Source organism: Lacerta agilis, chromosome 13 (assembly GCF_009819535.1).
Source record: "Lacerta agilis isolate rLacAgi1 chromosome 13, rLacAgi1.pri, whole genome shotgun sequence".
Taxonomy (NCBI): domain Eukaryota; kingdom Metazoa; phylum Chordata; class Lepidosauria; order Squamata; family Lacertidae; genus Lacerta; species Lacerta agilis.
This window is the reverse complement of record NC_046324.1, coordinates 51,376,398-51,400,809: the sequence shown is the minus strand read 5'-3', so window position 1 is coordinate 51,400,809 and position 24,412 is coordinate 51,376,398. Positions and strand designations below refer to the sequence as shown.

The 24,412-nt window shown below is 42.8% G+C and overlaps 1 protein-coding gene across 5 annotated transcripts in view; it reads left to right on the top strand.

The window, feature by feature from the left end:
* Positions 1–23,678, top strand: part of SMURF1 (SMAD specific E3 ubiquitin protein ligase 1) — a 49,440-nt gene extending 25,762 nt beyond the window's left edge. Inside the window, exons 2-18 of one of the 5 annotated variants that reach the window (XM_033167950.1) lie at positions 2,182–2,220; positions 3,102–3,210; positions 4,297–4,430; positions 4,557–4,622; positions 6,154–6,229; positions 6,849–7,093; positions 9,100–9,184; positions 9,457–9,603; positions 11,458–11,659; positions 12,040–12,143; positions 15,535–15,649; positions 17,497–17,675; positions 17,997–18,134; positions 18,964–19,084; positions 20,594–20,795; positions 21,229–21,304; positions 22,285–23,678. In XM_033167950.1, coding sequence (XP_033023841.1) covers positions 2,182–2,220; positions 3,102–3,210; positions 4,297–4,430; positions 4,557–4,622; positions 6,154–6,229; positions 6,849–7,093; positions 9,100–9,184; positions 9,457–9,603; positions 11,458–11,659; positions 12,040–12,143; positions 15,535–15,649; positions 17,497–17,675; positions 17,997–18,134; positions 18,964–19,084; positions 20,594–20,795; positions 21,229–21,304; positions 22,285–22,384 — 2,138 coding nt within the window. In that variant the 3' untranslated portion in view covers positions 22,385–23,678. Of the gene's footprint in view, positions 1–2,181; positions 2,221–3,101; positions 3,211–4,296; positions 4,431–4,556; positions 4,623–6,153; positions 6,230–6,848; positions 7,094–9,099; positions 9,185–9,456; positions 9,604–11,457; positions 11,660–12,039; positions 12,144–15,534; positions 15,650–17,496; positions 17,676–17,996; positions 18,135–18,963; positions 19,085–20,593; positions 20,796–21,219; positions 21,305–22,284 lie in introns of those variants that run through there. The other 4 variants (XM_033167949.1, XM_033167951.1, XM_033167952.1 and 1 more) reach the window with 4 other exon arrangements.
* Positions 23,679–24,412: the final 734 nt, after the last annotated feature.

The following is a 24,412-nucleotide window of genomic DNA, read 5'->3' as shown; positions in this document are numbered from 1 at the left end:
AGTTGAGGGAAAACAACCCAGAGCCATCGAAGAAAAACTGTGTGTGGAGAAGCCATGAGTATGAGCACTAAGATCATGATCAACAGGATGGAAATATAATGAACAGATTTTCTGCATTTTTAACCAGTGCTGCAGACTACTAAATGCTCATATCCCCTTTTCGTTTCTCAGTAATTCTATATCAAACTACTATCAGTGGGGAATGGCATTGGGAGTGAATTGATGCTCCAGAATTTTATAATGAGATTTGTTATTGACATGTTTGTATTATTTTTGTTTAGAATTTTAAAATACTTAAGGAATTCATTTGAAAAGCATATGAAAACTAAAGAAACAAATATTACAATGTCGTTTTGCTCAATGTAGTCCAGAATTCTGGAATCCATATTGCATGTAACAGTATTCGAGGATACCAGTTTTAGAAGTCCTGTGCAGTGTTTTCTAAATTGGTTTCTTTTTATGTATCTTGCATTGCTTCTCGGACACTTAACTCAGTAGTCTATGCTAGGATTACTTGTTTAGTACTAGTAGAATGGCTGTGCCTGTGTATTACACAGAAAGTACTCTACTCTTAAGTCTTCAGCTTGCTAACATGGAGGTTACATTTCCAGCAGCAGCTGTTGAGGTTTTGGAAATCTAATTAAATCAGTCAAGCAGAAACAGTGGAAACATGAATATTAAGATATGTCAGTGTACAGAGGGAAAATAATAGCATTATAAGAGAAGTTTCTTTCAGTGTACAGTATATACACAGGGAGCCTCTGAATGAATGGAGTCCTAGGGCAACTTTACATGTGATTAACATGTTCTGATCTAAAAGGAGAGGTGTTGTGCCATGCTAAGAGCCAATTTACACGTTTGGGGAAAGCACACCATGTGACTCTTCTGGAACAGTTCTGAAAGCATGCCCCCCCCCCCCGGTGTTAAATTCCTTGTTTGTTGAAACTAGGTAAACCTTCCTGACATTCTAGCTTTGTATGGGCAGAAGGTCTTCCACCTGGGGTCATAGAATTACAGAGTTGGAAGTAACCCCGGGGGTTATGTAGCCCAACTCCCTGCAGTGCAGGTATCTCAAATAGATCATACATGACAGATGACCATCCACGAATCATAACAGTAGGGGTAAGGAATTAAAAGTTCAAAAGGCCCTGCCACTCGTGCTGGTCCCATATGGGCCGATAGAAAGAGCCAAGGAGGCCACTTACATACAGGGTCCCATAGAAAGAAGGGGGTCAGACTGGGCCCAGACCAAAGGCCCTGCGGAACAGCTCCGTCTTGCAGGCCCTGCAGAAAGATGTCAAACCCTGCATTGGCTTCCCCTCCCAGTGTAGTGGACAGTGCTGGACTAGGACCTGGGAGACCCGGGTTCAAATCGCCACTCGGTCATGAAGCCCTCTGGGTGACATTGGGCCACTTGCACTCGCTCAGCCTAGCCTACTTCACAGGGTTGTGAGGATAAAACGGAGAGGCGGAGAAGTGGGTACATCACCTTGCTTTCTTCGGAGAAAAGGTGTGATATAAATGCGATAGTAAAATAGATGCTGCTGCTGCTAATGAATTGCAGTAATCACATTGTGTTCTTGGTGAAAGCAGCAGATGTTGAGCTTTCTGTATGCACGGATTGCGTCTGCTACTGGACTTAGTATGGCTTAAAGCCAAATCTTTAGTGTGTGCTTCTTTTGCTTGTAAGAAATATCCCTCCAAAAGTGCACCTGTGCTCAGGAAGAAAATAGTCAGCACCAAATCTTAATGAAGGTCCTTTCATCAGTTTGCTTTTAAGTGGCATTTTAATGTGTCTGTATACGTTATTTATTGCCTTTGTTGACAAACACCTCACCATAATGAGAAATCATGAAAACGCCAATAAAACTGTCTTTAAAAGATATCAACCCAATTTTCTAGAGCTGGATGGTGGTGGCCAACTTAGAAAAATAACCCTAACACAAAAGACAAGCTATCCTGGTATCTTCATAGTAATAAATTAGATGAGGTTTGGGGGAATGGCAACCCAAACTATGTATTGTGAGAGTCCCTGAAAAATAGTTTGCATGTTTGGTTCTGCTAGTTGCTAATTGCATTGTATATGTTCCTCAGTTGTACACTGTACATTTCCCCCCTGCTTAAGTTGTTTGTAGTAAGATATGGGTAGAATTTGAAAAGTTTTCCTCTTCTTTTTTGTAGTGCTTTGTGCCAAGAACCTTGCAAAAAAAGATTTCTTCAGTAAGTAGTTCTTATACAATTTTCCATTATTTTGTATTTACTTTAAACTATTATATTGATGGTAGGCCCTCTTTTGGCTCTTTGGGTGGCATTTAAGGATAGTTTATCACAAGCCAGAGCCATAACTGCCTGAAAGTTATTTTGTACAGACCATGTAGCAGTGTGCTATGTGCTGCCCCTTCTCCAGTGAGCTAGATACCTAAAATTGGATCTTGACCGCAGCAACCATTGACAAATAATTTAATTTTTGTCCAATCTTCCCTTCTTGTTCCTCTAACTCAGGAATGGCAGTATAATGGTAAATATCTGCTCTTGTGACATGGCAGTATCAAGTCACAGTGAATTAACATGAGAATTGGCTTGCTGTTTCAAATGTGCAGGGTCCAACAGGCTCTTTTCTTGAAGGAGCTTGGTGTGACAGATTGAAACTCCTACAATGAGGACTTGGGACAGTGGCCTTAGCTGTAACAATCCCTCACATTTCATGGAACAGAGCTGGGGAGCTTAACAGCCCTCCATCTTCTATCAGTCCCAGACAGAATAGTCAGTGATAAGAAATGATGAGAGTTGTAGTCCACAGACTCTGTGCTCCTGTCTCGGAATTTCAGTTTACTAATGAAGTGCTATTCTATGGAACTGTTTACACATCATGCTTTTTTTGGGGGGGGGGAGATTCTTCCCCCCTCCTTCTTCAAAGTGGACAAAATATTTCATGGGGGAAAGCTTGTGTTCCAAACACTGCTGCCAGTGCCAGCTGGTGAAACTGGTGCTATAGTTGACTTCATTCCCCCACCGCCCAGTGAAAGCAGTCTAGCTGTTGGGTAGTATTGTTCCTCCTGAATGGGTCTTGGTGGTGACTTTTTCCTTTTGATTCTTTCCAGGGCTTCCTGACCCATTTGCAAAGGTGGTGGTGGACGGTTCTGGTCAGTGCCACTCAACTGACACTGTGAAGAACACGCTAGATCCCAAGTGGAACCAACACTATGATCTGTGAGTTGTCTGCTCTGTGAAGGGTAAATCACAGAATGGGTGTCCAGTCTGAAAAAAAGAGAGACTATCTTATGTCCAGCCTTATGTTCATCTGTTCATTAATTTTGAAATTTTATATCTCACCTTTCTGCCTTATGGCTGGGCTTCAAGGTAATTTTCTTTGTCGTTAGCCATCTTGCCATAAACAAGGTTTCTGAAATAGCAAGTAAAAAGGCAGTGGTGACTGAAACAGGTATGGTGCTCCAACTGCTGCTCTTACAAGGTTCTTTAGTGACTGCATGAGGAAGTATCCTCTCCCACATAAGATTTTGTTCCTGGTGCTGGAGCACTTCCTCTTGGGAACCGGCAGGATATAGTCTATATGACTCCTGGCTTTTCCTAGCAGCTTTTGCAGGGGAAGAGTGCATGTCTGTTCCCCAGGCAGGAGTGCTATGGAGTCATGGCTCTGTTGATTACTTGCAAGTCTTCACTCTCCCAGGCATGCATTGAAATCTAAATACTCCAGCCAGGGCCCAAAGGACGGTTTTGAGTGTGCCTAAGGGCTTGTATGTGCCTGGTGGGTTTTTGTTTTGTTTTTGTTTTTACTCTTCTTGAAGGAAAAGAGCCATGTGTCATTTTGGACTACATTATTGAAAGTCCCTTCTGTTTCAGAAACGGCTTGCCATAAGGGTTTTTTATTTTTATTTTTAGAAACCCGAGTGCTCTTGGGTGCACAGAGTGAGTGACTCTTTGGAGCCTATCTATATACTGATAGCTTCACTTGTCCTGTCTAGTAAGATTAAACCACAGTGTCTTGATGGAGTCACTCTGCCTCCCTCCTTGAATTCTGTCTCCATAACCTAATGAGCTCAGCTCTCCCCAGTTTGTAATAAGGTTGTCTGTAATTAACAAGAGCTGCTGCATTATCACTTTAGCACGCTGTGTAAAATTATAGCCATCTAATGAATAATTACATTTCTATATTTGATAAAGTTGCGACATGACCAATGAATTATTAAAATGAGCTCGGTTTTCATGGACATAAATGCTATGCCTTAGCAAAGAATAAACCTCAATCAAGTATCTTTCTCAAACTGATTATCCTAGATATGTTGGGAAATCGGATTCTATCACCATCAGTGTCTGGAACCACAAGAAAATACACAAAAAGCAGGGAGCTGGCTTCCTGGGGTGTGTTCGACTCCTTTCCAATGCCATCAGTAGGCTAAAAGATACTGGATGTAAGCATGTAATACTTACTCAGTGTTTGCTGTGATTGACAGTGACTTGTGTCTGAGTACTGAATGTCGATTGCCAGCTGAGTACACTCTTGGGTCAAGTTTTTTCTCCCAATTGTTCATTTGCAGACCAGCGTTTGGATCTATGCAAACTAAACCCCACAGATACCGATGCAGTACGAGGCCAGATAGTGGGTAAGAGGAAAACATTCCTGTCTGCATAGATAACAAAAATAGTATTTCTTTCCTTCAGAACCTTGGATTTAGAGAGGTTCTCAAGTTCAAAAGTACTTTATGTGATGCTCTCTTCAGGATTGGCAGCTTCATCCAGTTCTAACTGTGTCTGCCAGGTGCTGATTGGGGTTAGCAGCTTGGCATGTGCAAGACCTAAGAGTTGCTGGTTTCTAGGTTCTGAGCAAGCTTCAAGGTGTAGGCGTTACTCTAATCCCAAGTGCTAGGGGCTTTAGAAGTCTCTTCCCCACAGAAACTTCCCATCTTAAGATATTTTTGTTGGAATGTCTCCTTTGTTGGAGACTCAAACCTAATTAGATATACGGAGAGTGCCCTTGCTCACTCCCATAGCAGACTTGCATAGCCCATTCACTTGCAGTTTTTAGAAAACAAAACTTTTAAAGTCACCTTGGGGCTTTTTAACAAATGAAGTGTAGTACAGTAGTATTGTGAGACTGTTCAGCGGCAGCTATAAAGCAGTAGACTATCAATTATTCCAGGGTGAGTAGCTTGTCAGATCTCTCACTCCAACTGCTCTGAGACAGGAAACTTCTTTCAGTGAGTAGCATGTAAATTTTGGGGGGCAGTGATTGGCAACTGGCTCTGCTCCAGCCACTGGGTGGGATTTGTTTTGTCCAATGTTAGTATGGTGTTTAACTTGCAAGTGAAGTTGCTGCATTCTGACTTGGATTGCATGCTCAGCATTCTGTCTTGCTGTCTGGAAAGCATGTTTGGAAAACCATGGATGTGAGAAACTGTCTTTTTTCTGAAAGAAGAAACGCATAACAGGCAAAAAAAAGATGCTCCGTTTTATAATGCCGCCTAGTGGCAAATGTTCTGCTTTCCAACAGTTTTGAGAGGCAAATATTTGTTTATGCAGAATCCTTCACATTTTTATCCAAAGTAGAGTGTTTCTTATTAGAAAAATATCAAAGCCTAGGTTATGTGTTTTTTTTAAAATTTGTAGAAGTAGAAATAATTATTTACACATTTGGCACATTTTGAATAGTAGAATTAGAGCGCAATCCTATGCATGTCTACTCAGGAGTAAACCCCATTGAATTCAGTGAGACTTAGTCTCATTTAAGGATTGTAGCCTTAGATGGCTGTTTTCTTAAGGCGTGTCATATTATGATTTATGAATGACTTATTGTATCACCACAATATAAAAGTATAAGGCAGTAGCCAACTAATTCATACCCTGGGTCAACCCACTGAAATCAATTGACTTAATTTAAGTCTATTGATTTCAGTGGGTCTGCTCTGTGTATTATCCATAATAACTCTAAAAACACCAATCAAAATATTTGGGGTGTTTACTGTTGTAAGGAGGGTTGAAATCTTGAATATGCACGTGGATTATTAAAAGGTGTAGAAATGCTTGCCAAATTGAATGAAGCCACTCCATTGTGTTCCTTGCATTTTAACTGGGGTTGAATAGGTTTTTGCATCTATGGATTTTAATCATGGCTTTCATTTCTTTTTCTCATTCCAGTCAGCTTACAGACACGGGACAGGATAGGCACAGGAGGGTCTGTTGTAGATTGCAGGGGGCTGCTGGAGAATGAAGGGTAGGTATTTCATTTCCTAGTGGAATCCCCTGGATCTCCTGATTCATAGTCATCTTACTCAGTTAAATGAATGAATAAGATCTGTATTTTTGTTCTGGAACATGTTAATTGTTAAGTAAACTTTTTTTAAAATGAAAGGAGTCAGAATCTCATTGATTTTGTTAGTTAGAAGTTCATTCTTAAGGTCTGCAAGTGAAACACAAAATAGGGACTAGTGATCATGCCAACCTAATCAACCTTGGTCAACTGTAAAAAGCAGGGAAGGTTCACTCTGGAAGGGCTGCATCTTTGCCTTCATCCTGCTCTACTCACAAGTGACTGTCTCCCCTTGTCACAGTACTGAATCCAGAACAGAGGTTTCATGGCTGACTCCTGATAGAAGAGTATTGTGGCACAGAAAGCTGGAGGACAAAGTGTAAGAACTTTCTCCAGCCCCTTGTTAGAGCAGATCTGCTTAGTGCCTTCAAGGCACTCTTACCTTGACATAAGCCTTCTGAGACTGTCTTTTTCAGTGATGATCTATGCTTGGAAGTCCAGTTATTTCCCTAAATGAGATTCCCTTAACATTCTCTTAGGCTTGTGTGGAATTTTCTAACTTTATGAGCCTCCCTTATTTCAGAACGGTTTATGAAGACTCAGGACCTGGAAGGCCACTGAGCTGTTACATGGAGGAGCCGGCGCCATACACAGACAGCACTGGAGCTGCTGGAGGAGGGAATTGTAGATTTGTGGAATCCCCCAGTCAGGACCAGACACTCCAGGTGCAGCGTTTACGGACTCCTGATGTGAGAGGTCATGTACAAACCCCCCAAAATAGGCCACATGGTCATCAGTCCCCATCGCCTGACCTGCCTGAAGGCTATGGTAAGAGGATCAATCTGATAAGTGCCACAAGAAATTATATTTGTGTGCATTTGCATGCTCTTCAGGCCAGAGGAGAATTTTTATCCAGTGCAGGAAAGCAAAGTTAAGATTAGGTTTTCAGAAAACTCATCTGGTCTGCAGAGAGGGTAGCTCTGAAATGTTGTTGACTGCATTTAAATCTTTGGTATGCAGTGGAGAGTTCTAGTGGCTGTGGGGTTGGGGTGTTCAGTATCTGTAGAGCTCCGTCTATCAGTCCTTTCCCCTCATCTAATTTCCCTTCTTGCCCTTAGTCTGCGTAACTTATTTGCAGCAAGGAATTTCTGGTTTCTGCGCAACACTTTGGATCTGATCTGCTGCCATTATATTCCAAATTAAGTCATTTGAGAGAACATAGATTTCTTGCACGATTCTACCATGATTGTGCGATGTAACTGACCCCCACCTGCAAACACATGTACATATACACACAGTAAAGGAAGTTACGAGAGAAAGTAGGGTCTGGTGAACTCTTAACCATCACTCCTTATTTTTGTACCTCTTTCACTCCATGTGTGTTTTTGAACTGAAACTGGGACACTTGTCCGAGTGACACAGTTTAGCCTAAATACATTACAATATTATGTCTAGAGAAAACTCTGTTCTGGGTTACTAAAGTGCAGACAGCTTTTAATTGACCAGCTTGGGCAGCTGCATTATTAGCAATATATCTTGCCTGTTTCAAATGTCTGTGGGCAACCTGCCCAAGTAGCAAAGGCTGAAGCAGTTTTACATTGCTGCGGAGCAAGTGGCAGAAGGTCCCAAGGGCATAGCCTGAACCTGAACTCCTGCCTGTCTCCTGTGCAGTGCTGCTGTCTGCTCCCCAGCTTAGTCAGCCAGACCAAGGGGTGCAGGGAGCATATATTGCTGAAATGGCACAGCCTAATGCCTCCCCAAGCCTTCCCAAGGTTTAAAACCACCTTGCCAACTGTATTCAGTTTTTTTCTTGGAGCTCCCCTGGTCTGCCTTGCTAGTTATAAGTTTCCCCTTTAAACACATTTCCTGATTTGTTCATGAACGTGTGGTTTGTTTTCCTTGATTTCTTTCTTTTTGAGGACTTCTGTGGCGGGGTGAGTGGGTGGGTTTTATTATATACTGGTCTGTAGCCAACAGGTATTATGACAGCACTGTTGGTGTTATATTCTGTCATTTACTGCCTGCCGGCAAGTATATATATATATATATATATATATTTTGATCAGAGTGCTGGGATAACTAGTGGGAAGCAGAAAGGGAGTGTGGATGCTTTGCATGTTCCAAGACAAATGAAATCATTTTAGTAGATGCACAGATTTTTCCTGCCTGGTGCCCCCCAGTTGTTCCAGGACTATAGCTCCATTGGCCATGCTGGCTGGGGTTGCTGGGAGTTGTAGTCCAGCAACATTTCGAGGGCACCAGGTTGGACAAAGCTGATGTAGCAGTTGCTCCCCAGAGTGTCAGGTGCTTACACAGGGCATACACACATTCACTGGTAACTATTAGCTGTCTCCCAAAGGTTGATGTCTCTTCATCCCCTTCCCATCCCCCAGTAGATCTGTGTGAAAAAGCAAATGGCCTTGCAGAATGGAGATGGTTCCTTGAGAACCTTCTACAAAGGGAACTGCGCATAAGGAGCCGCAACATCCCAGGTTCATCGTAATTGTTCGTCTTAAAGCCTATGGAAATAATTAATCAGGAACAAAGAAGTGTCTTTTTGGATCAATATGGGATGGTATAGGTGAGGTGAACTGGACTTGGGTGGGTGACAAAAATGGTAAGCTCTTTTTGTTAACATGTAAGCTATATCAAGTATCTGATGCAGTTCTTGGTATTGCTGTTTCTCCTTCCTCATAAGTAGGGCAAATAGTACATTTTAAGTAATGCTATATACAGCTGCTTTTAAGCATTAGCTGAGCTTTCGCAGATACTTTGTTGATGTGCAGTTTTTCCTTTGGAGTGTTCACTGTAGCATCTTTTCCCTGTCTTTGTAGAACAAAGGACAACAGTACAGGGACAAGTTTACTTTTTACATACACAAACTGGTGTTAGCACATGGCATGATCCCAGGATACCAAGGTATGTATGGCAGCCTTGAGTTCATCTGGGTTTGGGCAGGTAGCTGCACCTATGTTTGGGGGGTTGGAAATACACTTCAGATAGTTCCTTGTAAAGCCTCACACTTGAGGGGAAAAGGTTCTTTCTATAAATGTTAGGGTTTGTTAACCAAAAATTGCTGCTCTTTATCGCCCCCCCCCCCAGCACCTCAGACTTCTTCATGTTTTTTTCAAGAGAAATGCTAGTGTTAAGCTTAAATAAGTATGTTTTAATTGTTCTTTTGCTTTTCATAGAGACCTTAACAGTGTGAATTGTGATGAACTTGGACCTCTACCGCCAGGTTGGGAAGTTCGAAGTACAGTGTCGGGAAGAATATATTTTGTAGATCACAATAACAGAACCACACAATTCACAGACCCAAGACTGCATCACATCATGAAGTAAGAGACCAATGTGTTGCCATGTGCTTCTGTGGCTCAGAATCATAACAGCTGACCCAGCAGCACAAGCGGAGCAAGTGCAGTGTAGCTGCATGGGCGAAGAAAATGTCAGTACTAAAATAATTTGTTTTTCCCAGAGAGGGATGTTGCAAGCTGATTCCTTCCAGCAAGGCCAAATGCTTGATTAATGTAGAGGAGGATCCAAAGAACAACGCAACGTGCAAATGAGTTTTTACTGTGCCCCTCCCCCACTGCACTACATTCCAATTTACTTTTGAAACTGAGAGGGCTTTGATATGTGCTGATATGTAATAATGTAGCCGCCTGCTGCCTACTCTTGACTGGCAGTGGCTGTTCGGGTCTCTTTCCCATCCTGTTTAATTTGAAGGTGCCATGCTTTGCCAGCCAACCTTTATTTCATAAAATTTATATACTGCTCGATTGTAAAAAAAAACCCCACAAACCATTCAAACCTTATATATCCCTTTACCAGTGAGGTGCCCCCGCTTCTATTAAACAGTTCTCCTGGGCCACCTTCCACCCATGCTTATTGCTTGCTCGCTCACCTGCCTGTCAGATTGGATTGGTGTGGCCCCCTATTGTTGGTCACGTGAACTGCTACATGACAACAGCCTTACTAACACACACACACACACACATGAAAACACACCCCTACCTGTATCTTCCTATATACATAAAAATGTGCTCTGGAACTGAACTCATATCGGTGGGGTGTGTGTGTGTGGCTCATTTGATCTACATTATGAATACCTATGATGAAGGGAAAGTTTGTGTAGTGCAAAAGCTCGCTTCTGTGGTCTCAAACATAGGTTGGTCTGATGAAAGGCATTGCTTCATTTTCATTTTAGTTTTTGATTTCTGAATAGTTGATCTGAAGTTTCATTTAACTGCCTGCCTCTGTGTTCCATAGTGGACAAAGGAGTGTCTGTGCTTTTGAAATAAGTACAAAACTGCATGTCACATAATGAAGTAAGACTTGTTGAGTTTTTTGGCTCCAGTTGTCCATAGTGTTACATGAGAGTTTTTGTAGTGTAACTACAGCTCTAAAAATGGACTTGGAGAAGCAAAGTTCCACTACTACAAGTAAAGAAGTACAAATGCTACTATTATGGAAGGACAGACATACCTCGTGTTGCGTCCGCTTCATGTTGTGTCTTTTCGCGTTACGTCCTGTGGCAACCTGGAAGTACCGGAACGGGTTACTTCCGGGTTTCGCCGCTTGCGCATGCACAGAAGCACTAAATTGCACTTCGCGCCTGTGCAGAAACGCCAAATCGCGCTGCGCACCTGCGCAGACGCAACACTTCAAGTTGCGGGCATTTCACGTTACAGATGGGCCTCCGGAACAGATCCCGTCCGTAACACCAGGTACTACTGTATAAAAATATTTGATGCATGTTGCTATTGTCTTGAAAGCCAATATATGCTATCATAGATGAGTTAAAGCTGCCATAGGCAACACTGTTTTGTTTGCTGCAACAGACTATACCTTTGTGTAATAAATTTCCTTATGTTAGTTCTTTATAAGCTATGAAAAGTTTGTCTAATCTTGTTTCCTGATACTGATTTCTTTTATTTCATAAAATTTATACATCGCTTGATTGTAAAAGAAAAACCTTCAAAATCGTTTACAAAAAGAATAAAACAGTCAGTAAAAAAGTTAATAAACAATAATTCAAAGAATTGAAGCCAGCAGTAACTAAAAGCAGATCCAAACATGCACCAACATTCTAGATACTGATGTCAAGAGACTATGTGGCGTCCCACTGTAGTGGCAATGCTTCCTTCTTCATGCCCTTTTGAGAGTAATCTTCTCATCTTTCCCTCCTCCAGTCACCAATGCCAACTAAAAGAACCCAACCAGCCTTTGCCAGTGCCGAGTGAGGGATCATTGGAAGACAGCGAGGAGTTGCCTGCTCAGAGATACGAGCGAGACTTGGTGCAGAAGCTAAAGATCCTCAGGCATGAGCTCTCCCTCCAGCAACCCCAAGCTGGCCACTGCCGCATCGAAGTATCGAGGGAAGAAATATTTGAGGTATGTCGAGCTGTGTCTAAGATAGTGGGAGGTTTAGCCTTTCCAGTGCATCTATGTAATGGCTATGGATTTCTGCAGATACGGCTTATCATAAATGCTGCCCCTGTGAGGCCTAAAGATCTAATGAAAGCCGTTAGAATGAATCACAAAATGAACCTAACATCAAATTTGAGATAAAACATCACTGGTAAGCAGCTGTAAGGAAGGTTTGCCATTCTAAACACAGCTAAAATTTCCTGAGGGCTATGACTTAAGCAGTGGTGCAAGAAGGGCACCTCTAGATAAGCTGTGGGCTAAAAGCTCCCCTAGATATGTGAAGAGTAATTACTGTTGAAAAAGGGTTCATTTCCTGAGAGTACACTTACTGTTTCTTACTACAGGAATCATACCGGCAGATAATGAAGATGAGGCCAAAAGATCTAAAGAAGAGACTGATGGTGAAATTTCGAGGAGAAGAAGGCTTGGATTATGGTGGAGTGGCAAGGTGAAAGACAGGTTCTTAAAATGACATGTACTGGGCAAAGGAAGCCCTTTGCAGAAACCTCCAAATATTTCAGATAAAAATTCAAAGGAACATTTTTTATCAAACCCACGAATGATGTGTAATGCTACAATTGACCAAGGTTTGGCATTACATGGGCAAGCCTTTACAAGTCTTGGGCTTGATCCAGCAGCATGGTCCTATTTGCCGCCTTTCCCCAAGCTGGGCTGTGCCTCTGCACCTTGTCCCCTCAACAGGCTGGAGCAGCAAGGGACCCCTTCCGCCCCTGCCCTGCTTAAAATAACGGTGGCCTCATTCCGCCCAGGAGAGATGGCCTCTTGAAAGCTATAATTATAAATAATAATTTATTATTTATACCCAGCCACTCTGGACGGCTTCCAACAGAATGTTAAACTGCAATAATCTATTAAACATTAAAAGCCTCCCTAAACAGGGCTGCCTTCAGATGTCTTCTAAAAGTCTGGTAGTCGTTTTTCTCTTTGACACCTGGTGGGAGGGCGTTCCACAGGGCGGGTGCCACTACTGAGAAGGCCCTCTGCCTGGTTCCCTGTAACTTGGCATCTTGCAGCGAGGGAACTGCCAGAAGGCCCTCGGCACTGGACCTCAGTGTCCAGGCAGAACAATTGGGGGGGGGGAGATGCTCCTTCAGGTATACTGGACTGAGGCTGTTTAGTGCTTTAAAGGTCAGCACCAACACTTTGAATTGTGCTCAGAAACGTACTGGGAGCTAACGTGCAATGTTTGGCAGAAGAGGAAGCCTACTGAGACAGAAAGGTGGGGTGTTAATAAATGTAAGCATTGTTAAAAAAATATTGAAATAGTAACAAATCAAGTTTTTGAATTTCCAGGAATTCTGAAAGATTATAAGCTATGGAGATGTGAACATTGACAGCTTCTGCCTTTAAGACAGGTTCTGTGGTGTTTGACAGCTTGTACATTCTACCCATGCCAATTGGCTTGCTCTCCTCCAGATGTCATATTTTAATGCCATTGCTCTTCAGATCAACACAGAATTAAATGTTTTGAAATTTAGTACTTCTCGGTTTTGCCCTCACATTTGGAAGTTGCACTTTTTAATGGTATGTTTTATCAAATACCCATTGGTTCTAGAATTCAGTGCTTTATGACACTGTCTTCTGAATAACTAGACACCCAAGAAACATTTCCTCCCTTCTAAATTAAAAATAATTTTCAGAAAGATGCCAGAAATCAAGAGTCCTATGTGTTCCTATAAAAGCATATGCCACATTGTTAGCCTTTCTCAATCTCTGGCCCCAGATGTTGAGTTACAGCTCCTATCATCCATAGCCGGCAGGGGCAGCAGTCAGGGATGAGGGGAGTGGTAGTCCAACAACATCTGGGAACCCCAAGTTGAGAAAGGCTGCTTTAAGGTTATATAGGACAACGTACTGTAGCTACCTTTCTAAACTGCTATAATCGTTTTTGAAGACGTCTTGCATTCTCTTACTCTATCTACCTTGGATATGACCCTCTGGCACCTGAGGGTTGCATTCAATGTTAGTTCTACTTAGAGCAGACCCAGTGAAATGCACATAATTAATGTAGGTCCATTAATTTCCATGGGGCTACTGTGAGTAGAGCTTGGACACAATCTTTTGCATTGTGCTGCTCCTGGTGATAGGTCTGTGTCTAATCCAGGGATCTGGCTGTAATGCTGATCCCTCTCTTGCATCTGAGTTGGGAAGCTCTTCCAAGGGCTGAGTGTGCCAGTGACTAAAATTGCCCTGAGTAAGACTTTTCTTTTGTCTAACTCCAGTGATACATTCTCTGATCTTACATTCTCTAGACAAAATTCTTGTTGTCTGGAGCGCTTCCCGTTTGACCTCTCCCTTGTCATCACTGGCGTGTTGCAAGAGTTTATCTTGTCTGTGCTTTATATCTGTCTAGACAGCTGCTGAATGCTCTAGCGCAGCCTATTCAAATGCCTCCATTTAGCTTCAGGGGGACCCATGTTGTGCAATAAACCCACATGCAGTGTTACCCCAGGTAAAAACTCTCAACATATCACCACCACCTACCTTTACACAGAAATCAGGCAGTCACCAAAGTATTTCCAGAAACTAAGTTCCTGTAGAATTCCTTTTGTTTAGCAGCTTCCTCTTCGCCAGTCACATGATCAAAACTATCTGGAGTGTCCTTTTGTATCCTTTTAGTTGTGTTTACAAGAACAAAAATGTACCCCTGGATAAAAGTAATATTGAAGAAAATTGTAGATGTGCCTTGGGAATAAGATTTTATTTTTTGTGTGTGGAGAGAGAGGGAGATACAATGATTTGGTGATGTTTACGTTGTTAAGTTTTGATAACTTGCATTTCTGAAAATTACATGTTAAACAGAACTTACATTTGGACTATCTTGGAGGTGTTGTTTGCAAGTTGCTTTGTAGCGGTCACTGGCTACAGACAATTAAACAATCTAGAGACAGACACACAAAAGTACAAAAAGATATGCACTACCATTATATTGCTGTCTTCAGCTCTAATCAAGATTATTTTGCTTAATCGTATTAGGTAACCATCCCTCTGTTGATTTTTAGGAGCTTGCTCTCATCTTGCTGCCAAAACAATATTTTAAAAACACGTTAATTTACAGAATAGAAAACAAACTCTTACCTGACATCCTATATAAGCTTATGAGAGGTTGTAGAGTTGGAAGGGATCCCGATGGTCTTGTAGTCCAACCCCCTGCAATGCAGGAATCTCAACTAAAGCATCCTTGACAGTCTTACATCCAAACCAGCACTCGTGGTTTTGTTCCAAAACAAATCACTATCTGCAGCCAAGGTTTGTTCTTGGCTTTCTGGTCATGACACATTTGGAAAGAAACTATGAGTGCTGCTTTGAGCATAACACTGAGCTAGCTGCTCCATGGTTGTTTCCCCACAGACTAGCAGAAGTACACAGCAAGGTCTCTCAAGCTGTCTGCACCAGCATGCAGCTCACGGCCATTATGGTTTAAGCAAACGACACAGCTTGACAGAGCCAATAAAGCCAGCTTTAAAAGAGTGCCTGGTTGTGTCTAATGGTGTGTTAATAAAAGGATACTTGGTTATGGAAAGTGACCCAATTTTCTGTCCGCTATAGTCGCATTGTTAGCCAAAGAGTTCTGTGAAACAAATGAGTGCTTGTACTCTTTTCTTTCCCAGTAGAAGTTGATCAAAGGAACAGACTTGTCCTAATTTGCCTCCTTACATTGCATCGAGTCTAGATTCTCTCCCACCCACCCCGACCCTCTTTTTTTGTAGAAGTCACAATCTGTATCAAATGAGTAATGGATCCACAAGTTACTGGGTGGGGTAAGCTTCCGCCCCACTATCCAGCTTCTTCCCTAACATATGTCTCTTGTCTGGCAGGGAGTGGTTGTACCTTCTGTGCCATGAAATGCTGAACCCTTATTATGGACTCTTCCAGTACTCCACGGATAACATTTATATGCTGCAAATAAATCCAGACTCCTCTATCAATCCTGTAAGTATTCTAGAAGCAAAGCAGGTGTGTGTATGCGGCTTAAATACAGGCTAATTCTCTGAAGCCCTGGTAGTGGTATAGGGTCCAAAAAGCAGCTAATCTGGTTCCAAGAGACCAGTGTGGCTTTAGATTCAAACAGCCACTCCCATGCCATGTAGCAAGTCACTTCTGTAATGCGGGAGTTTCAGAAGTATTTTGATGTGGCGTAGACTCTCTCCCATTCAGGAAGGGAGATGAGAATGTTCACCGCTGCGGCGTGCAGACTCTTGGGTATATTCAAGTAGCTCTTTGGATCCTTGCAGATGTTCACTATATATTCACAGAGGGATCCAGCCTCTCACTATCCCCCACACCCTCACCTGCTGTTTGCACTTTCGATTTCATGTTTAGAGCACATGGGTCCAACCTTGGCATGCTGCACGCTTGGTTTTGTGGTACGCAAAATGCACTTTGCTCAGTGTTTAAATAGGAGCCTTTATGCATCAAGTTGAATGTGCAAACAGTAGGGTGGGCTGGCTTGATTCTAATTTCCCTGTGCACATGCAGTTTGAACCACCTTTGCACAGTCCTGAGATTTCCCTTGCTTATGGTATTATGTGAGTCTACCTATCTCTGTTACTTTTTCAGTTAACACCAAATAGACAAGTAAAGGTAAGTGTGCTTATCATAACCGAGGAGAAGCACCGGTGGCTTGTAATGGACTAATTTTGTAGAACCTCGACTTACCTATTAAAGGAGTAATTAAAACTTTGTTCATTAATTACCTTGTCAGTTCCACACTAAACCCTCATTGCATAGTTTTGCCCCTTAGAAGATCCACTGCATGTTAACAACTTCAAACACACATACCCACACACGACTTGCAAAACTGATTACATCTCCATTCTGTCCAAAACCCATATTATTTTTCAGTCTCACAAAGTTCAGGGTGGTGTTTGGTGCAGATTGGTTGCTTGGAAAGAATTTGGCAAAGTACAACAGTTTTACCCACATTTGATTTCAAACTAAAGGAGGGTAGTTGTAGCTTATGTATTATTATTATTATTATTATTCCCTTATACACCCTAAGTTCCCAGGGTAGGTTACAACAATTTAAAATACCGGTATCATGTGTAAATGGGACTTATAGAAATGACCTCATATATACTCATGACAGACTCCTTCCCCAAAGAGCCTGTCTTCCTCTAGCCCAAGCAGCACACGTGTACTGAAAGCCTTGGGGTTAGCAAGATTAGCATATGTACAAAAACTTTTAAAAACCCTTTGATGGGGGATGGGAACCCCCATACAGAGAACTGCGTAATCTCATTGGCTGCAGAAGGCTCCATATCTGTTGTAGGGAGAATGGAAAGCTTGGGAAGGAGATTGACATGGAGCATCTTAGAAAAGGGCCTAGTTGGTTTTGTTGAACCTTGAGTGGCACAAGCATATGCTACGCTGCAACATTTTGTTTCAGGTCTCTGTTGTGCTGCATGGAGAGAGACGGCACAATAGCCTTCCCAAGCAAACGTTGATTGGGCCCAAGTGCCCGATTTTAACTGCATTGGCTCAAGTAGATTGGCTTTTAACATGGATCGCCATGCTTGTGGCTAATGATCTGATGGCACAAGCCTGTAGTGCAGTATGGAAGGACTGTGGTCTCGAGACAGAATGCATTTAGTCAGCTGTGTTAAGTATATATAACATTGATTTCTGTGCAAATTGACTACTTTCTCATCCAGAGCGCTTGAGATCATTAAGCAAAACTTTCATTGAACTAGGAAATGGCTGAAGGCATAAGTCTAGCCACAAGGTGTCATCATTGGGCTTCTCTTCCAGATAATGAGTCTCTTTGATGTTTCTTGTAGGATCATCTGTCTTACTTCCACTTTGTTGGTCGGATAATGGGTCTGGCTGTGTTCCATGGGCACTACATCAACGGAGGTTTCACTGTTCCTTTCTACAAACAGCTGCTGGGCAAACCCATCCAGTTATCTGATCTGGAATCAGTCGACCCAGAACTACACAAGAGTTTAGTTTGGATTCTGTAAGTATTGCATACATAAACAGTTGAAACCCTTTTAAAAAGACTAGGGTGAGGGGAAGCAGCTCCACATAGTAGGACTTTGCAACCCCGCAGAGTCACTGTTCATCTGTGTAGTCCTCTACCATCGCTTGGGTGTGTAGACCGATCAGAATCTCTAGTGCTGTCCAGCAAAACAAAGGTAGAGTTTGATTGTAAAAGACGCTAGATCAACTCCTAATAAATACTGCTTTGATTCTTCCTGCCATAATGTTTACTTAAGAAGGATGTTTTGTGCACCCTGCAGAGTACAGAAATGACTTGCAGTCTTTGCCTTGTTGACAGAGAGAATGACATCACTCCGGTTCTGGACCATACTTTCTGCGTGGAGCACAACGCTTTTGGCAGGATTCTGCAACATGAGCTCAAACCAAATGGAAGAAATGTTTCTGTTACAGAGGAGAACAAGAAAGAATATGTGAGGTACCACAAGAGGAGGATAAATGTTATCCTCTCATAATGCAGAGGTGGTGGTGGTCAGTCTCTGTTTCTCTGTCTCTCTCCCCACTCCTTGACTTGCACCAGTTTGTGTGTTCAAAACATTTCAGTTCTGCTGTGCAACCGTGGGTCAAAGTTATCCAGTGATCTCTGTAATATGTGTGCTTGTGCGCTACTAGTTGCTGCAGTTACCTTAATTTTTGCCACCTGGTGTCTTCTATTTGGCTTCAGGATCTCATTCTTACGATAGCATTGACTAATGCCACACAGTTGCTACTGAAGCTATAGGCCAGAGTTGGTCTTGCTGGGTCTTGTCAGTGTATTTTGCAGACTGCATTTCTCATCTTGTACCACTCGGTGTTCTTCTTTGTGGCTGTGCCTTTCATCTGCTCTGCCTCTTTCTCCCTATAGCTGTATGCAGCTTGTTGCTAGAATCAGCACAGAATTTGTAACTGGTTACGGGTGTCCAAATTGGATGATGACTTTACTCATATCTACCTCCTTTATGGGGTGGGAATTGGCAGCATAATTGGGACCTGCAGTGCAATGCATCTTCCCCATGTACATGTTTTAAGAAAGCTGCACTGATACATGGACCCCAGTGGTGCTGGAGGTTGGGCAGGCATGCTGCCCACCATGCACAGGGATGAGATCTGTGCAAAAAATATTGTTTGCTCCTCCCAAAGTATTTCTCGTTTGGGAGTTCCTAGAAAAAAAATGCAACATCTCGAGTGTACCTATTTTGTTGTATGTTATATTTCACTTGAAGACCTCTGCATTCAGTTCTCACTTTGGATTCGCTCCCTGTCCCCAGGTTGTACGTTAACTGGCGGTTCATGAGAGGGATTGAGGCCCAGTTCCTGGCTCTTCAGAAAGGCTTTAACGAACTTATTCCTCAACACCTACTGAAGCCTTTTGACCAGAAGGAGCTTGAGGTATTGCATCCTTTTCTCCATTCAAATTACGTTGTGGTCCTTGTGTTCCGTTAAGTGCCCTGTGTGTGGGGCGGGGGGGGGGGGAGGAATCCCCCTTTTCATATTGAATGGGGCAGTTTTGCCTGAAGCTGCTAGGCATGCTAAGCCTGCTCTTTGCTCCTCACCGCTGTTTAAAGAACACTGACGTTCTCCGTACACCCATCAGAAAAGATAGTTGAGTGGCTGCTTTTGCACATCAGCAAAATGCAGGAAAAGGATGTACAAACTCCAAAGCTAGACAAAAATACTGAGCTGGGTGAGGACAAAACTTGTCTCCCCAGGATAATAAAATGCCCTAAAATCCAGACGTTTGGGCACCATTAGGAAAGTACAACCTTTTTGTATTGGCTGACATACCTTCATGATCTCCAGGTGTGCATAGCAATTTGATGGCTTTGAGTGGTCGACTCACCTCATTGTCAATACAGATTAACCAGACAGCTATTTCTTGTGACCGATTCTTTGTTTAAAAATTCTCAATCACTTAGGAAGATCCCCTGGGTCAAAACGCTTCTGATCTCAAGGCAGTATCTATTTTTCATTTCTCACAGCAGTTTGAAGTTCAGGTATTATTGTGGATTGGTGGTATTACTTGTATTTTAGTAATAGTTGGATGGTGCCCTGTATGCCTCCTTCCAGCAACTCCTGCAGCCAAGCTGGTGCCAAATGTATTGCTCTGCTTTCCTTTGGACCACATCAGTGAGGCCAAGAGGGGAGTCTTGTTGTTTGGCCAGCCCAGGATCTCCAGGCACACTGCCCAAGCTTGTGCCCTGGGGAAGTCGCTTAGGTGCTGCTAATACAGTGGTTTGACTTCACCCCCCAAAGCACCCCCTGTTCTCTCTCGAGACAAATGTATGTCAACAACAATACAACAATGAGTAATCAGCACATAAAAGGTTTGGCCAGTCCTATATCCAGGAGGAAATGAAATTCAGAAACCTAGGATAGACAGTTACAGGTGGGTAGCCGTGTTGGTCTGCCATAGTCAAAACAAAATCGAAAATTCTTTCTAGTAGCACCTTAGAGACCAACTGAGTTTGTTCCTGGTATGAGCTTTCGTGTGCATGCACACTTCTTCAGATACACTGAAACAGAAGTCACCAGATCCTTAAATATAGAGAGGGAGTGGGGAGGGGTATTGCTACTAGGATAGACACTTAACTGTGGAATTAAATGGTGTGCATAGTGGATACAGAGAGTTCTGTTTGTGTGTAGCAAGTTGTAAATACTAGTGCACTCTGTGGCAGAAGGTGTGAATGTGTGGTCCCATCATCACCTGATTTGTACGCCGCCTTTCCACACACAAAGAGAACAGTACATCGCAAAATCAACAGTCGCAAGACAATTTCACAACAGCAGAAATAATAAAAGAGCAATACAGCAGCCAGCACAACAGCATACAACTCACCCACCCATATTTCAAATCTATAAATGTTCTGCCCCTTACAATGTGCATTTCTGATCCATCAGCTCATAATCGGTGGCTTGGATAAGATCGACTTGAATGACTGGAAGTCCAACACCCGCCTGAAGCACTGCATGGGAGACAGCAATATTGTCAAGTGGTTCTGGCAAGCGGTGGAAGCCTTTGATGAGGAGAGGAGGGCCAGGCTGCTGCAGTTTGTGACGGGCTCCACGCGGGTTCCCCTCCAGGGTTTCAAGGCTCTGCAAGGTGACTGATAGGGGTGCTTGTGCAGAGGGCTGCCCATGGCGCACCCAGTTAACCTGCCACCACTTCCTCCTTGATGATTCTGCCCTTTGTTAGCTATACCATGAATTGTTCCATCTGTAACACGTGGAATTGCCTCATATTGGAGCCAGTCCGTTGGTACCTCTAGTCCAGTACTGTCTGCTCTTAACAAGCAGCAACCTTCCAGGGTCTTGGGCAAAGGGTGTGTGTGCTCACTCCCATTTTGTTTCTCTCTTGGCTCGTTGGCCTATGTATACGTATGTGTGCACATGCGCACCTCTGTGCTTAGGACCTGTGACTTCCCAATCTCTCCCTCACTGCTGTCAGGGTTTATACGTGTCAGAAATGGCTAGTGTGCTCATAGTTGTGTTTTTGAAGGGCCTTAACTAGAATGTCTGTTTGCAAGGTTCTACAGGCGCCGCAGGACCCAGGCTCTTCACTATCCACCTGATAGATGCAAATACAGACAACCTTCCAAAAGCTCATACTTGGTAAGGCTGCTTTTCTGCCCACCCAGCTGTGGTGAAGTGTGCCTGTGCGAAAATGTGCCCTCAAATCTGCCCAGATGAAATAGCAGAGCTTTACCAAAAGTAAATTGTGTTTTAGTGATGTTTGGTGTACATCTAGACACTTAAGGGAAAACCTTCCCTTGTTATTAGTTGATTGGGACGAAAGTTAAAGAGTGATTAGAGCTATTTTGGGCAAAGTTAAATCATACTCACATACAGCAAAGTACCATTAAAACATTCATGAATGGTGGAGGCAGCAGTCAATGGATTCTAAATGTTTTTAATTCCATGTTTTATATGGCACAGTAGAAAAAGAATCAATGTTGGAAGCTGTATGAGCAAAGACCCCATTCAGCTAATTCCACCCATGTTTTGACTAACAGTTTGCAGATGTAAGGGCCTAAGTAAATGATGCATGTTAATGCTTGTGGCAACTAATCCTCTGTTCTTTAATAAAAAGAGGCTGCTTTGAACATGCTCAATTTAGAATGGAGAAGCAGCCAGGTGCGAGAAAGGGTGCCTCGCTTTCTCCTCACTGCCCGCCTTTCTGCTCCAAAGCCACCTCTTCTCTCCCTCCCTCCCTCCTTCCCCACCACTGCTTTGCACCTGTGGGACTTGTAGTCCAAAACCTCCCCTTGGCACCAGGTTGGGGAAGGCAGCCACACTGTAGAGAAAACAACAAGCTGCCCTGTTTACTACTGGCTGGCTTCTCATTGGGCCATCAGCTGTTTCAATTTCTGTGATCCCGGAAACGCTTTGAAATAATTTATTAGTGAAGGGTGGCATCTTTCCTGGCAAACTATTAACTACTAAACGTTAGAAAAAGCCCAAATTCTGTTACAATTCCTCATAGCAATACAGCAGGTACAAATGGCCAAACCAAAACACCAAGGGCTGGGTGAAGAGTTGCGTTTTGAGTTGGTCTCAGCAGGGCCCTAACGTCAATCTCTTGCCTTCTGCAGCTTTAACAGAATTGACATTCCGCCTTATGAGTCCTATGAGAAGCTTTATGAGAAGCTGCTGACAGCTGTGGAAGAGACATGTGGGTTTGCAGTGGAGTGATTGGGCAACCAAAGGAAACAGATACTACTAGCTCATGGACCACCAAATCAAAAAGCTGTAAGAAGAAGCTTGCTGTGAACTTCTTTTGTCCAAAGCATTGCGACGCTTGACAACTGGGGGAGTGGATGCTGCTTCCTCTCCTTCCTTCCTTCCTGTGGTGGTGTTGGGGGGGGCTTTTGTTGGGGGTTTCCCAACCATACTTTTCTCCCCTTTGTTACAAAAATTCCCCCTCCCTATTTCCCCCCCCCCATGTCCCATGAAACAAAAGGCAGGCAGGCTCAGCATTTGGTTTTGGTTACCCAAGATATTCTGCTAGACTCGTAACACATATTGTGATAAGGTCCATGACCTGTGGTCTTTTTTTATTATAGGAGTATCAAACTGTAGTTGAGTATCTTGAGATTGGTTTGCTGAGGACTTTCAACTGGTAGGTGTATCTGGGTGTTTTGTCTTAATGCAGTCCTGAGCCCTTGTAGCATCCAGAAGCATCCTATGGAAATGAGACTGGCGCCGGGATTCCAAATTGCACATTTCAGAATACCCATTAAAGAACAGTTAGCAGGAAACGGCTCCGTAGGTGCAGACAGCTGAAGGTTATTCCTTGAGAGGGGGCTTTTTGTCCAAGGGTGGTGGCTTGGCTCTTAAGAGAGAGGAACCCAGAGGAGTCCAAGCCATCTTGAATTGGGAGGTAAGTTTTCATTCTGGATGCTTTGTACATGAGACAGATTTGTTCTGTGGACTTCCTTCCCTTCTGTGTGTGATTGATGGCTTATGTTAGAGAATGTGGCAGCGGGGAATGGGCCACATTGTCAGCAGCCTGAAAAAGTTTTATCCTGACATGGTTTTTTTCAGATTCTTTTTTTTTTTTACTTGAAACTGCAGAAATTCTTTTAAGAGGAAATAGCTAAAAGCAAAACTAATGGAACCAAGTTCCGCCGTTGAGCCGCTGGGAGTGGGAAATGGCTCTGTTGAAAGATGAATATATGATAAACACGTAACACAGGGGTTTTAAGCCTACAGATACTGAGTAACCCAGAGTACTGCCTTCAACTGTTCTTCACCCTGACTTTCATATATCTGAAGCTAATGTTCAAGGTTGGTGTCAAGTCATTGGTTTCACACAGCTTCTCAGATGCAGGAGAATCAACCCTGTCAGGTTAACCAAATTAAACAGGTTTTTCAGTCTCCACAAGAAACAAGGCAGTGTTTTTAACAACATAACATTTTCTTGGCAAAAAAGGCCAACTAGTAATCAATTGTGATTCAGTTCATAAGACTCCCCCCCCCCCCAATATATATAATTTTTTTAAAAGCAAAGATGCATATTAACAGTTACTTTGGACAAGTAAGGACGTTGGGGTTCAGCCATGGGTCAAATGGTTCTTTTACCTACAAGGATATTTCTGTTGTTCATTTTTATTTTTAAAACATTGAATTTGATAATAGCTTTAAACTGTGATATGACAGATTTAAGTTAGATACCTGTCAGAGCCCTAAAATCTTTCTTTCCTGTTGTTAACCGTATTTTTTGTGATGGACACATGAGGATTATATTTGAGAAAGGAATTCTTTTTATTTTGTGTTTTTTGCACCATGTGGCAAAGTGTTGGATTTTTTTAGGTGAGATAAGGTTTAACTTGAAATTGCCTTTTGAATCCAGGCGCACTTAAGGGACCAGTTAACTACAGCTAAGTTATTTAGGAAGGGAAGTGTATCAAGGAGGTTTGAGGGATTTGGGATTCACATATTTGGTTAAGCATCTTTGTAATACTCTGGATAATAGAAATCTCATGATGTTGCCAAATTTCTGTGGAGATCAGATGTTGTTATTGGACAGACACATTAGCCCTGTTAGTGGAATTTGAATGCACAAGGTTTCGTAGAGATAGGAACGTCACACGAAAGGTTTTTCACAAGTCATTTCCGTGCAAATCTGAGGTGTTGGAAGTGAAAGGTCTTCCCTGAGCACAGAGGCAGAACAGGTTGCCCATGTGAGATTAGCAACAGTTAGCAATGGCGACTGTTCAC